Source organism: Paramisgurnus dabryanus, chromosome 10 (genome assembly GCF_030506205.2).
Source record: "Paramisgurnus dabryanus chromosome 10, PD_genome_1.1, whole genome shotgun sequence".
Taxonomy (NCBI): domain Eukaryota; kingdom Metazoa; phylum Chordata; class Actinopteri; order Cypriniformes; family Cobitidae; genus Paramisgurnus; species Paramisgurnus dabryanus.
This window is the reverse complement of record NC_133346.1, coordinates 22,735,114-22,749,763: the sequence shown is the minus strand read 5'-3', so window position 1 is coordinate 22,749,763 and position 14,650 is coordinate 22,735,114. Positions and strand designations below refer to the sequence as shown.

Sequence of the window (14,650 nt, the reverse complement as noted above, 5' to 3'; positions counted from 1 at the left end):
AGACGGTGAAGCATGTATTGCTTGTTTGTCCTAAATATCAGAATCACAGGGAGCAGTGGAAAGATCAATTACAAAGAGCAGGATGCTCAGATTTTAGTTTGGCTGCAGTTCTGGGACCTGGAGTAAAGTCAGGGGAACTGATTAGATTCCTTAAGAGTGCAGGGTTGTATGTAAGAATATGAGTGTTTTTTTTTTTTTTTTTTTTTTCAGTATGTATATGTGTGTGTGTGAATATTTCCCCTTTAAATACTTGGAAATATTTCAAAGAATGGACGTCTTAACCTGCATTGCAATGCATTGACCTGTGGGTGGCGGTATGCACCAGTAGGTGTAACCCGCCATAAAAATTAAAGAAGAAGAAGAAGAAAGAGCGAGCGAGCGAGCTATGGTTGATGATGTTTTTGTGTATCCTCAGTGTTTTTATTGAGTGTAAACAGAGTCTTGTCTCTGTGTATTTAAGTGTTTAGAAGTTGATGATGAGATGTACTGTAAATGAGTATGAACTGATCTGTCCATGTTGGATATATTGATGATTTAATCACAGAAATCTCTCAGCTGAAGAAAGAGGTGGCGTTACTGGAGACAAAACTGAGGTCACGAGGAGAGATTTAGCAATGAAACGAGAGGTTTGTACAGCTTAAACATCATTTACCTGAATCACTCATGTAACGTTCAGCCCTATCGGTTGAGTTACAAATGGTTTAAAATGGAGTTAGATTTACTCTTGTGTGAGATAAGAGTTAAAATGAACTTAAAGTTGAACTTAAAACAACATATTAAAACTCAAGACTGTTAAAAGAAAAGAATACAAAACCTAAAACAATCTAAAAGTTCATAAGTGTGCTAAAAGACCAAATGTGCAAAGTGTCCTCCTGTGTGTATATACAAATGAAAAAAGTGATATCCAAAGTCCATAAAACGTAAAAGTTAACACAAACTCCACAGACCATGCAGCAACCGTTTGTTTTAGCTATAGCATAAGCTAACAATGTGATCTAATTTTTTTTTATAGTGAATTCAATTAACATAAGACCAAGGTAGACAGGCAAAATAACACAACAATACAATGAACAGTTGTGGTGTTTTTTACAGGACACAACAACAGTAAACATACATAAAGCCAGGGTAGAGGTAAATCAAGAATTACACAAATATATTCAAAGATTCACACATATTATTGTATATGATTTACTTTCTTATTACTTGAGAAAAAAATTGTCTTCATATAACGTTACATTTTAATTTCTTTTTCAAGAACCAAAAATAAAGGTTTATCTTTACGATATTTGCATTTTTATGAATTTTGCATAAATTAAAATAAAGTTCATGATAAAATATTCTTTCCTTTTATTGAAGGAAATCTTTGTAATGCCAAACAATCTTTCCATAGATTTCTTACATAAGAGCAGTGGCAAATAGTGAAATAAAGTTTTTTTTCTACTCATCACATAAAGAACAGTTTAGATCAATATCCTTTTAAAATTTAACAAGAAATGTATTCACTGGATAGAATCTGTGTAATATAATTTCCTCTACTTCATTCAGTAATAGAAATTTGTTTTTGGTAGATTCCAAATGGCCTCCATTCTAGACCTTCCACCAATCTATTACAGTAGATGGGTATGATGACAACATTTTCAAAAAAACCCAAAGCTCAAAATTTATCACATGACTGGACAGAGCAGACATTCCCATTTACAAAGATACATGGATTGTAAAAATCCATTGAGGATTGAGAAAGTTATGATTTTTTTTAATATTAGAAATCAGAGGAAAAAGTTATATATGGATGTTAATGGAAGATGTGTGACCGAAAATGCTGCTTATTTACCTGTTTTTCCTTGTAACTTTCTCATTTTATCAGATATTTGCATGAAATTTGAACAGAATGTAGAATTTTGTTAATAAACATATTACTGTTTTAGTTGGAATGGGTATCAGACCCATGGTAACCATGGTTTTTAGAACGGCGCCTGCAGTTCTGATGTTATGACTGGGTTTGTTATAGTCTATTACCAGAAATCTGACTACCAAATTTCTGCAATTTCTTAAAAGTTTTTCTATTGAAGTGTCAAATACATCAAAAAAGGGAGTGGTCACATTGCTGTTTTGTCAAATGGCTTTGAATAACATTAGTACTCCTGTAGGAATTGCGTCCATGAAACAATTTTAAAGTATTGCTTCATAAAGCCTCAAAACATTTATACATTTTTTTTTAGGGGTGGGACAAAAAAATCGATTCTTAGATGAATCGCGATTCGGACGTGGGCCGATTCTGAATCGATTCACAAGTGTCAAGAATCGATTCTTAAATGTTAGTTTACAAAATACGTTATCAGAACCAAAAGGCGGAACTCAACTGGGGGAGCGGTGCTGCACACGGACAACTTAAGAGAGTTTGCCATATTAAACTATGTTATTACCTCAACCTACACAAATTAATACATACCTATCTTTTATCAATGCGTGCACTGTAGAGTGCATTGTGAAAGTGTTAGCATTTAGCATAGCCCCATTCATTCCTATGGTACCAAAAAAAAGTTTTATTTTGGGGCACCATACTTACTGGTATAACTCCTCACGTAACAGTCTTTAAATAGAGAAAACACGGAAGTGTTTGGTGGCTTCCCTGTTTGGTACCATAGGAATGAATGGGGCTAGGCTAAATGCTAACACATTCACAATGCACTGTACAGTGCACGCATTGAAAAAAGATAGATATGTATTAATTCGTCTAAGTTGAGGTAATAACATAGTTTAATATGGCAAAAGGGTAGACTATTCCTTTAAGGTTAGTCAGTTTGTTGAAGTTAATGACGGTTAACATATAGAATTAATATGTCACATTTAATTACTATTTTTACTGGTTTTAATGTCTTACAACAGAAACAGGACATATATGTATATAAGAGTGACATTATTTATCCCTTAGTTGCATTAAAGTACAGTATATGACAGTTCAGAGACTAGTAGCAAAAGCACAAACATTAACCTGGCTTTGAGAGCAAATGTGACGTAATGACGTCACAGATATGCAAATTAGTACGTCAAGAATCGATTCTGAATCGAATCGGGACCCTAAGAATCGATTCTGGATCTATTCACGAGGGTCCAAGCGATTCCCACCCCTAATTTTTTTGTTTCAGATCACGTGATTTTAGCAAACGAGGCGTTATTATGAATACACTTTTATGTAATGACTTTAAAGGAACAGTATGTAGGATTGTGGCCAAAACTGATATTGCGAATCACAAAACTTGTGGCTAAAACTGGTACTGCAATCACACAACTGGTGGCCAATACACAACATGACAACATAAGCATCAGTTGAGGGCTGCAACTCCACGTTTTAAATGACAAAAGAGACTTTGATTACTCTGCTGATTGTAGACGTACAGATTCATACATCATTTAAAACGTGAAAGTCTGTAGTCTTGTATAGGTCCTTTCATTGCCTCAGTTTTTGAACAGAGTAGAGATGCTGGATTGTGTACGTTAATTTCTTCTCCTGACATCGGAGATGCTGGTTGTAACTTAGCCTTAAATCCAATTCCAGTCGGATGTATTCTGTTAAACTGTATGAACCATAAAAACTTCGTTTTGAGTCTCTCTCTCTCTCTCTCTTTTTCTTTTTTGCAAACAAACACACGTAAACACTATGGTAATTTATCGCCTCTAAAAAAAACTACTGATGTCATGTTCACCTATCATTCGATAAGTCAATATAGTCATTATCGTGACAGGCCTAGAAACACTTCAGAAAAATTAACAATAACTTAATGAATACTTGTCATACAAACAAAAGATAAATGTCTACATAAACAAATATTCTCATTCCGTGAAGTTGTATGAGAAGTAGGAGAGGTACCGTCTTTCTTCTGTTACCTCATTATCTCTAATGAGCTGACATCATTTTAAAGAAAAAACTGTAGACTACTAGTTCGTGTTTTGTAAAGTCTTGTGAACACATGTTTAGTATGGGTTTTGTGGACTTACAGTATATCAGTGACTTAAAAAATTTGCTTTTTCAAAAACCATGCATAAACATTTTTCTCTCAAAAATAAAAACATGTGCATGTTACTCACATAATATTGTAGTGTATCAGTAACAGTAATAGTGCAATAAGCCTTTACAGCAGTGGCATATAGCCAGTGAAATAAATGTGTGCGTAAAAATGCCAGCTTCCTCAAGCGAATTAAAAGATTTTATTTTGTCTAAATAACATGCTAGTGGGATTGTAAAATGAGTGAATGTAGTTGGTGTTTTGATAAAAATCATCAATTGAATCTCGTAATGAAATATAATGACTAATAGACACAGTATAACTCCGCCTCATATGGGCACTCCGCACAGTCGGATGAAAGTCTGTGCGTCCATGACAAAATAAAAGTTTCATTATCATCAAGTGTTATTTTTCTAGTTGTTCACCTTGCTTTCCGAGTCATTGATACACCATTTGTAATTATATCCAAGAAGCACACGAAGAGCACTTTTCCCGTTGTCACCTCAGCTCAGACCTGCGGCGTACTTTCAGCAAAGATGCTTATATTATGAAGAAAACCCGCAACAGTGTTTAGCGTGTAGCAATAATGATGATCAGTGATATAAGTTGCGGGCGTTCAGAGTGTAACGACAGTCAGTTACAGTTTACATTTAACAGTTTCTTGCCAGAATTTAAGTTTTACATTTTAATCTGTTTATTACAAACGGCTTCTGGTCTCCTTTCCTGTGTATAGCAGCGTTGCTATGCTAATCTTGCAGGCTTCCCTGAAGAGGGTCTTTGCTTTCAGTATCCTAACTGTGTTTAGATTTTCGGCATCGGACCCTCTCAGATTCACTGCGGATGCTATTTCGTTGCGTTAGCAGCCAGCCTCGTCTCGAATGAGGTTAAAAAGCCCAGGTGTGTGTTTGGGATCGAGCATCGTTGTGATCATGGCTAGTTTAACTTCTTCGTGCTTGTTTAATTTTTTTACCGGCTGTGTATGTGCTTTGCGCAGGTGCCGCACACACGTGCTTGCTCTTTCGACAATCGTTAAGTTTTATTGATTTAATTCTTATCGACAATTAATCGAAGATCGATTAATTGTTAACATCCCTAGCGTCAACGTGTCTTTACATTGACTTAACATTTAAATCACTCGCGTTTGACGCCTCTACTGCGGCTGGTCTGAAAGCAGCATTAAAGTGGCTCTTTCTATTTCCTTTCATGTGATTACTCAGACCAGGCATAAAGACATACATACATAAAATAGCAAAATGAATAAAATTGCCAAGAAAACATGTAAAACCTATTAAAACTGAAACACAGATAAAATCACAATATGCTGCATTTGATGAGCGGTAAAACGAGTTTCTTGTGTGACAACATCAAATTATTTCTAATCTTACTGTCTGTGTGTGTTGTTCTTGTCAGGAGGTGGATTGTTGTGAATCTTCAGTGTATAACGTGACTGATGATGGCAGTCTGGAGTCAGTGTGGATGAGCAGAGATCAGAGCCGCACACCACAGCCACTGCTGGACTCTAAACTCTCTGAAGAGAAATCCAGACACACACAGGACTCCGAGCTCAGTCTGACTGTACTCTGTTATACTGAGTCAAAGCCCACAGACACTCAGGAAACTACACAGGACACTACAGTGTGTGACAATAAACGGAGCTTACAGGAGGATCAAACCTCCACAGAGTCTTTGGATTCTGTCTGTAACGCTGGAGAACAGCAGCAGATCCTGCAGACCAAACTGAAGATGTGTTCAGTCAAACTCATCGACTGCACAAACCTTATGCTGAAGATTAAAACTGAACCCACAGAAATAAAAACTGAACCCACAGAAATAAAAACTGAAACCACAGAAGAGGAAGATCGCACTGGGGAAGATGATGATTTTATTCCATCAGGTATGTGTCCTCAATTATTTTTGTATTTTTAACTGTCATGTGAGCACCTGTTTTGGGTTTTCAGTCAGAAACTCACAAATCAAAAGACCAAAAAATGTAAGTACGAAAATTTTAAAGGGATTTAGGATATCTTTAAAACATATTAAGCAACAGGCATTTAAGCAATGGTTAGTTCACCCCAAAATCATAATTTGATCATAAATCACTTATTTGTTATTCTAAACCCCCAAGTGCTCCGATTCTCTTCAGAACCCATTTTTAGATATTTTTAATGAATGTTTTTAGTTTCTATCCGCTTTTTTATGTAAGCCATTATGCAAACATTGTAAATAATACCTAAACAGCCTGTATAAATGCACAAATTATTTGCCAGTGTATTCTGTGTCTGTATGCTGGCAACTCCATCAGCAGCATGCGCCATAGTCTGGTCGTGAAGGTGCACTGAACAACCAAGGAGGAGAACAAATTGTTGAATAAAATTGTTGTTCGTGTTGTTGCCTAAATTCTTTATCCTTCTTTGTGTAATAAGAGTGAAAAACAATTTAATTGTTTCATGTTTCTTTCAGATGTGAAGAGTGATTCATGTTTGGATATAGAAATAACGTCCTCAACATCAAAAGAGCGACTGACAGCACAAAATCTTTCCTGCATTACCTGTGGAAAGACATTCAGATCACAAAGACTTTTAGAGAGACATGAGAGAAAACACACAGAACAGAAACTCTTCACCAGATCTGAGATCAGCTTTACTACCATTCTACCTTACTACCATGAGAGACTTCACACTGGAGAGAAACCTTATCACTGTAGTATCTGTGGGAAGAGTTTTAGTCAACAGTCACCCTTAAAAAGGCACCAGAGAATTCATACAGGTGAAAACCCTAACAAATGCTCTCAGTGTGGCAAGACATTTGCTCGGTCAGTTAACTTAAAAGTCCACCAGAGAATTCACACTGGAGAGAAACCTTATAACTGTAGTGTCTGTGAGAAGAGTTTTAGTCAACGGTCAAACTTACTTCAGCACCAGAGAATTCATACAGGGGAAAAACCTTTCAAATGCTCTCAGTGTGACAAGACATTTTCTCAGTCAGCTCCCTTAAAAGTCCATGAAAGAATTCACACTGGAGAGAAACCTTATAACTGTAGTGTCTGTGGGAAGAGTTTTAGTCAACAGTCAAACTTACTTAAGCACCAAAGAATTCATACAGGTGAAAAACCTTTCAAATGCTCTCAGTGTGACAAGACATTTTCTCAGTCAGCTCCCTTAAAAGTCCATGAGAGAATTCACACTGGAGAGAAACCTTATAACTGTAGTGTCTGTGAGAAGAATTTTAGTCAACATGGCGGTTTAGTGTCACACCAGAGAATTCATACAGGTGAAAAACCTTACAAATGCTCTCAGTGTGACATGACATTTAATCATTCATGTTACTTGAAAGTCCATGAGAGAATTCACACTGGAGAGAAACCTTACATCTGCTCTCAATGTGGAAAGGGCTTCACTGATTCATCTCATTTAAGCATTCATCTAAGAGTTCATACTGGAGAAAAACCTCATCACTGTAATGTCTGTGGGAGGAGTTTTAGTCAACGGTCAAACTTACTTCAGCACCAGAGAATTCATATAGGTGATAAACCTTTCAAATGCTCTCAGTGTGATAAGATGTTTGCTCAGTCAGGTTCTTTAAAATCCCATCAGAGACTTCATACGGGAAAGAAACCTTAAAGGAATAGTCTACCCTTTTGCCATATTAAACTGTTATTACCTCAACTTAGACGAATTAATACATATCTATCTTTTTTCAATGCGTGCACTGTACAGCGCGTCGTGAATGTGTTAGCATTTAGCCTAGACCCATTCATTCCTATGGTACCAAACAGGGAAGCCACCAAACACTTCAGTGTTTTCCCTATTTAAAGACTGTTACATGAGGAGTTATATCAGTAAGTATGGTGCCACAAAAAAAAAAAAAAAACGTTTTTTTGGTACCATAGGAATGAATGGGGCTAGGCTAAATGCTAACACATTCACAACGCGCTGTACAGTGCACGCATTGAAAAAAGATAGATATGTATTAATTCGTCTAGGTTGAGGTAATAACATAGTTTAATATGGCAAAAGGGGAGACTATTCCTTTAAAGGAATACTTTAGATAATTTACTCACCTCCATGTCATCCTTAATGTGTGTCTTTCTTTGTTTAGTCGAGAAAAACATGGCAGGGTTTTTCTCATTTTAATAGACTTTATTGGACCCCAAAACTTTACAGTTTCATCGCAGTTCCAAAGCGCTCTAAACGATCCCAAACGAGGAATAAGGGCAGGGCTCCAAACTGACATTTTAGAGGGGTGGTACTGGCACCACCCAAGTTGTACAGCTGGTGGCGCTGGGTCTCATTGTGGTGGCACCAATCACTGAGCGGTGTAAAAACAAAAACACTTAAAACAAAGTAAAAAAAAAATGTATGCATTAATAAAATCTAGGGCTGTCAAAAAATGAATTGTGAATAAACACATACAAAATAAAAGTTTGTGTTTACATAATATATTTGTGTGTAATTATGATGTGTATATATACAGTGAGGAAAATAAGTATTCGAAAACCCTGCTTTTTTGCAAGTTCTCCCACTTAGAAATCATGGAAGGGTCTGAAATTGTCATCGTAGGTGCATGTCCACTGTGAGAGACATAATCTAAAAAAATCCAGAAATCACAATGTATGATTTTTTTTAACTATTTATTTGTATGATACAGCTGCAAATAAGTATTTGAACACCTGAGAAAGTCAATGTTAATATTTGGTACAGTAGCCTTTGTTTGCAATTACAGAGGTCAAACGTTTCCTGTAGTTTTTTACCAGGGCCCGTATTCATAAAGATTCTAAGAGTCCTCTCAGAAAACTCTGAGTAAGGAAAAGACAAAAACTTTTATCTAAGTGAGGAGGCAGGGTTGACCCCGTTGCTACATGTGACACAATCTTTTGAAGGCTGTGATTGGTTGGCTGTCCAAGAAGGAAGAAAAGAGTGCTTTTAAGTATAGGATCTATTATTAGCCATCAATTTGAAATTACAGGTGTACTTTAACCTATTATTTATATAATACATAAAAATTAAGAAATATAAGTATATATAAAATGAATTTATATATTTTTTATGTACCATGCTGTTAATTTCATACTTGACGTATTAGATAGGAAATAAACAGCGACACAAGGTTCTGTAAGTTTGTGTGATGTCTTTACTTATAGACGTCTGTAACAGACCGAAATCATCTCTGCTGCATAGTTGCATATTTTCTAGTTACCGAATCTATTACTGTAGTTAATGTAGTGATTACTTTTATTTCTTGCGCTATATTATATTATTATGCCTCTAATAAGATCGGTCACAAACATGATTCCTGCACGATCTAATGTGTTGCATGTTATTAACTTACTGTCATGCATTGTGTGCAACATTTTTTGTCTCCCTCTTTAGCCCTTTTCACACAGAGATTCCGTAAAATACACGGGACAGGCATCCTGGATTTTTCCGGAATAGTTAAGAGTTTTTGTTCATTCACACTGCCAAGATTACACGGCATCTGATGGTCCCGGAAAGACACGTGACCTGTTGAAAGTCCCGCCCTCTCTTCTACGCAGCGTCTGAAGTTTGCAAAGTATTTATTATTCCTCTCTCCAGAAACAACTCGCGTGCATTTTTGTTTATAATAAGACTACAAAGGAGCGCGTGAACGCACAGTTCTATGCTGGTGAATGATCTCAGCTTCTGAGTGGATATTTGACGAGCTCCATGATCTCTGATTTAATACAGTTTTCAGACATTTCTCATCGTGATTGTTTATATGCATTTAAAACCTGCATTTTGAGGAGCTGAACGATATATCTTGGTGGGATGACGCGCGGGTATTTTCGTTTATTATAGCTCAAATGAGCACGTGACACGATATTCTTTTATGCTGCTGAATGATCTCCGTTTCAACGCAGTAAGTAACGAGCTAACTTACCTTATATCTGCTTCTGTCCAGTTTGCTGACATTTCTCGTCGTGAATGTTGTTAATTCCTTATTTTAAAGAGTTGAACCAACTTCGTGTTGCCATGACATGCGCGTCCTCACTACTGCACGTGCGTCATTGTTTATGTGTCTCATTTATCATTTCCTGAAAACTGCTTCAATCTAGTTTGCAACATTTCTCGTGGTGAATGTTTATATGCATGTTATCTCTCGTTGTAAGGAGCTGAACCATAACTTGTGTTGTGATGACGCGTGCGTCCTCACTACGACACGCCCATTACGGCATTCTTGCGGCTTCTTGTTCACACAGAGGGTTAACCGGGTATCTGACTAGGTCCTCTTTCTGGCAACGATCCCAGAAGATTAAAGGGACGAGTTTTTGTTCACACAGACGCTTGTCTGGCAATTTTACGGGTATTTTCTGGGACCAAAGGTCTGTGTGAATGGGTTTTTTGTGTTTTGTCCACTTTCCCGGTTGCTAAAAAACTCTTAAGCCTTTTAAAAGTCCTTGTCTGTACTCCTAACAATTTTGACCTTAAGACCTCTTTTAAGGGTTAAGATGCTTTCTGAATTACTTTTTTCTTTACTAGGATTTTTTCTAAATTTTAAGAGTAAACACCCACATTTCTAAAAATTTTCTTAGAATTGCGTCACTAGGAGCTACTCTTTGCATTAAGATTCTTTATAAATACAGGCCGTGGTTTGCACACACTGCAGGAGGGATTTTGTCCTATTCCTCCACACAGATCTTCTCTAGATCAGTCAGGTTTCTGGCCTGTCGTTGAGAAACACGGAGTTTGAGCTCCCTCTAAAGATTCCCTATTGGGTTTAGGTCTGGAGACTGGCTAGGCCACGCCAGAACCTTGATATGCTTCTTACAGAGCCACTCCTTGGTTATCCTGGCTGTGTGCTTTGGGTCATAGTCATGTTGGAAGACCCAGCCTTGATCCATCTTCAATGCTCTAACTGAGGGAAGGGGGTTGTTCCCCAAAATCTCGCAATGCATGGCCCCGGTCATCCTCTCCTTAATACAGTGCAGTCGCCCAGTCCCATGTGCAGAAAAACACCCCCATGCTTCACAGTAGGGATGGTGTTCTTGGAATGGCATTCATCATTCTTCCTCCTCCAAACACGTTCGGAGGAATTATGACCAAAAAGTTCTATTTTGGTCTCATCTGACCACAAGACTTTCTCCCATGACTCCTCTGGATCATCCAAATGGTCATTGGCAAACTTAAGACGGGCCTGGACATGTGCTGGTTTAAGCAGGGGAAACTTAAACATGGGGAAACCATGATGATTCTTAGTGTATTACCAACAGTGACCTTGGAAACGGTGGTCCCAGCTCTTTTCAGGTCATTGACCAGCTCCTCCCGTGTAGCTCTGGGCTGATTTCTTACCTTTCTTAGGATTATTGAGACCCTTCAAGGTGAAATCTTGCATGGAGCCCCAGTCCGAGGGAGATTGACAGTCATGTTTAGCTTCTTCCATTTTCTAATGATTGCTCCAACAGTCGACCTTTTTTCACCAAGCTGCTTAGCAATTTCCCTGTAGCCCTTTCCAGCCTTGTGGAGGTGTACAATTTTGTCTCTAGTGTCTTTGGACAGCTCTTTGGTCTTGGCCATGTTAGAAGTTGGATTCTTACTGATTGTATGGGGTGGACAGGTGTCTTTATGCAGCTAACGACCTCAAACAGGTGCATCTAATTTAGGATAATAAATGGAGTGGGGGTGGACATTTTAAAGGCAGACTAAGGGGCTGTCCACACGGAGACGCGTATCACTGTATACGTATAAATTTGTTATCGTATTGGCGTTTCATCCACACGGATCCGGCGTTTTGGGAGAATGAATCCGCTATTTTTTGAAACCGGGTCCTAAAGTGGATAAATCTGAAACCGACACCCTTGCGGTTTCGTCTGTACAGCCAATCCGTATATTTTGTGAAGCGAAAACGTCATCACATCACGCGTCGGAAGCGTCACACGTAACAGCAACAACAATAACGGCGGATTACGTGATTGTGTTCGTGCTACAGAAGCTACTAAAGCCTACTAGCTTTATTACAGCAAAATCTATTGCTTCTATTCAATTGTGGTGACCAACAAGCGATAATGGACAACACCATACGTTGGCTATGCGCATGCTCAAAGTCTTCTTCTCCGTGTATAGTGTATATCTGTGGCAAAATTACAGCGCCCCATACTGGTCCGGCATATATACTACACCGCTTTCAGTCGGTTTCAGTGGTTTCGTGTTTACGGATTATTTTTTTAGAGCAAGGAAAAAAAATTATCGGATAGAGAATGCACCGGCTTCGTGTGGATATAGCTTAACAGGTCTTTGATGGTCATAATTGTAGCTGATAGACAGGTGTTCAAATACTTATTTGCAGCTGTATCATACAAATAAATAGTTAAAAAAACATATATTGTGATTTCTGGATTTTTTTTAGATTATGTCTCTCACAGTGGACATGCAACTACGAAGACAATTTCAGACCACTACATGATTTCAAAGTGGGAGAACTTGCAAAATTACAGGGTCTTCAAATACTTATTTTCCTCATTGTGAAAGGAGGATCAAGTGGCCTCAAGCATGTAAAACAGCCGAGTGATGATGTGGATAAGGTGCACTGCACTGGGCATCTCCAGTGAGAGAAGAAGAAGGGCTATCTGCAGTAGCACAGAGGCTGCAGAGAAGGCTTCGAGGTGGCTCTGGATCAAAAGAGCTGAGGTCTAATGTACAAACTCCTTGCGTTTAATTCATACTAAAACATTGCTTAAGGAAAAAGCTGTAAATGTGCATAGGCACCATTAAAATCAGATGACTAAATCTCTGTGTACGCAGGATTACACGTACATTCTCATTGTACATCCCAATAACGTGAAATTGAGCTATTGATTGAAGCTATTTTATGAAGTATAAAGTAAAAGGGGTGGGGAAATGTGCTGAAGAAAGAAAATAAAGATACAACATCAATCTGATTATGATCAGATTAAAGCACAAAACGTTTTTACAACTTTTCACAAAGTTGTGAAAACTTTTGTGTTTGTATTCCCACGCCTTCTTTTCATTTCGCTTCCAGTACAGCAGGAGGCGCTGCAGCTCTTTAGTCCGCAGATAAACTCACTAAAGAAAAAAAGAAAGAGCTCGCGTGTGATGTGTTTGTTTATCCTCAGTGTTTTTCATTGAGTGTAAACAGAGTCTTGTCTCTGTGTATTTAAGTGTTTAGAAGTTTATGATGAGATGTACTGTGAATGAGTATGAACTGATCTGTCCATGCTGGATATATTGATGATTTCATCACAGAAATCTCTCAGCTGAAGAAAGAGGTGGCGTTACTGGAGACAAAACTGAGGTCACGAGGAGAGATTTAGCAATGAAACGAGAGGTTTGTACAGCTTAAACATCATTTACCTGAATCACTCATGTAACGTTCAGCCCTATCGGTTGAGTTACAAATGGTTTAAATGGGGTTAGATTTACTCTGTGTGAGATAAGAGTTAAAATGAACTTAAAGTTGAACTTAAAACATCACATTAAAACTCAAGACTGTTAAAAGAAAGGAATAAAATACGATAAAACAATCTAAAAGTTCAAGTCTGCTAAAAGCCCAAATGTGCAAAGTGTCCTCCTACAAATGAAGAAAGTGATATCCAAAGTCCATAAAACGTAAAAGTTGAGTCCAAATACACAAACTCCACAGACCATGCAGCAACCATTTGTTTTAGCTATAGCATAAGCTAACAATGTGCTTGTTTTTATTATAGTGAATATAATTTTTATTATAGTGAATTCAATTTACATAAGACCAAGGTAGACAGTCAAAATAACACAACAATACAATGAACAGTTGTGGTGTTTTTTACAGGACACAACAACAGTAAACATACATAAAGCCAGGGTGGAGGTAAATCAAGAATTACACAAATATATTCAAAGATTCACACATATTATTGCATATTAGGGCTGTTCCGAATACCATTTTTTGAGCTTCGAAGCTCTAGTAGAAATAAAATCGAATATTCGAAGCTTCGGAAGGAGGGGCTGAACATATTTTTTCTCTTTAATAAAGGCAGGAATCTGTGTGTGTGTATGTGTGTGTCTGTCTATCCACAGTTTTATTATGTGGCGGATGTGTTGCTGCGAACTCAAGGGAGTGTAGTGCATTTTTTTCGTGCAATATGGACATGTGACACTTCTAGAATTAATAAACTTTAAAAATACTACAGAACAGCGCAAGCCGGAAGCGGCGTGCCTGTCATGCATCATGCGAGAACAGCATTAGTGAAACAAAACACAAGACCAATACTTTTAATAAGGTAGCCTATTTTCTAACAACATTTGTCTAACAAACAAACATTCCCGTATCAGAATTTAGCAGCACAGTAATTACTGACAACGTAGGGTAGGCTATTTAAATAAAACAACGAAAATAAATGAACGAAGTTCAACAAACTGTAATAAAACGGTAGCATACTTTCAAAATCAAGTTTATTTATTATAACACTTACACCATCCAATATGTTTTTTTTCATCAGAACAATAATGAAGATATTTTGCAGGAACCCCAGTGCTCCGTCATGCAAGTCAACCGATCCGCACACTTTAAGAGCTAAAGCATATATATCCAATACAAAAGTAATCCCCCATATCTCCGTGTGACATATTGACGTCTTGTGAAGCAAATCAATCAGTTTTTGCAAGAAACTGAACGTTATTTACAACACTATTAGC

The 14,650-nt window shown here is 37.5% G+C and overlaps 2 protein-coding genes across 5 annotated transcripts in view; both read left to right on the top strand.

The window, feature by feature from the left end:
• The window catches only part of LOC135779527 (uncharacterized), a 30,677-nt gene extending 22,772 nt beyond the window's left edge, over positions 1-7,905 (top strand). The window contains exons 4-5 of the mRNA XM_065290275.2: positions 5,415-5,898; positions 6,465-7,905. Of these exons, the coding sequence (XP_065146347.2) occupies positions 5,415-5,898; positions 6,465-7,624 (1,644 nt within the window). The 3' untranslated portion in view covers positions 7,625-7,905. The remainder of the gene's footprint in view (positions 1-5,414; positions 5,899-6,464) is intronic.
• Positions 7,906-13,053: 5,148 nt separating this feature from the next.
• Positions 13,054-14,650, top strand: part of LOC135779532 (uncharacterized) — a 33,625-nt gene continuing 32,028 nt past the window's right edge. For all 4 annotated transcript variants that reach the window (XM_065290296.2, XM_065290295.1, XM_065290291.1 and 1 more), the window contains exon 1: positions 13,054-13,304. In XM_065290296.2, coding sequence (XP_065146368.1) covers positions 13,293-13,304 — 12 coding nt within the window. In that variant the 5' untranslated portion in view covers positions 13,054-13,292. The remainder of the gene's footprint in view (positions 13,305-14,650) is intronic.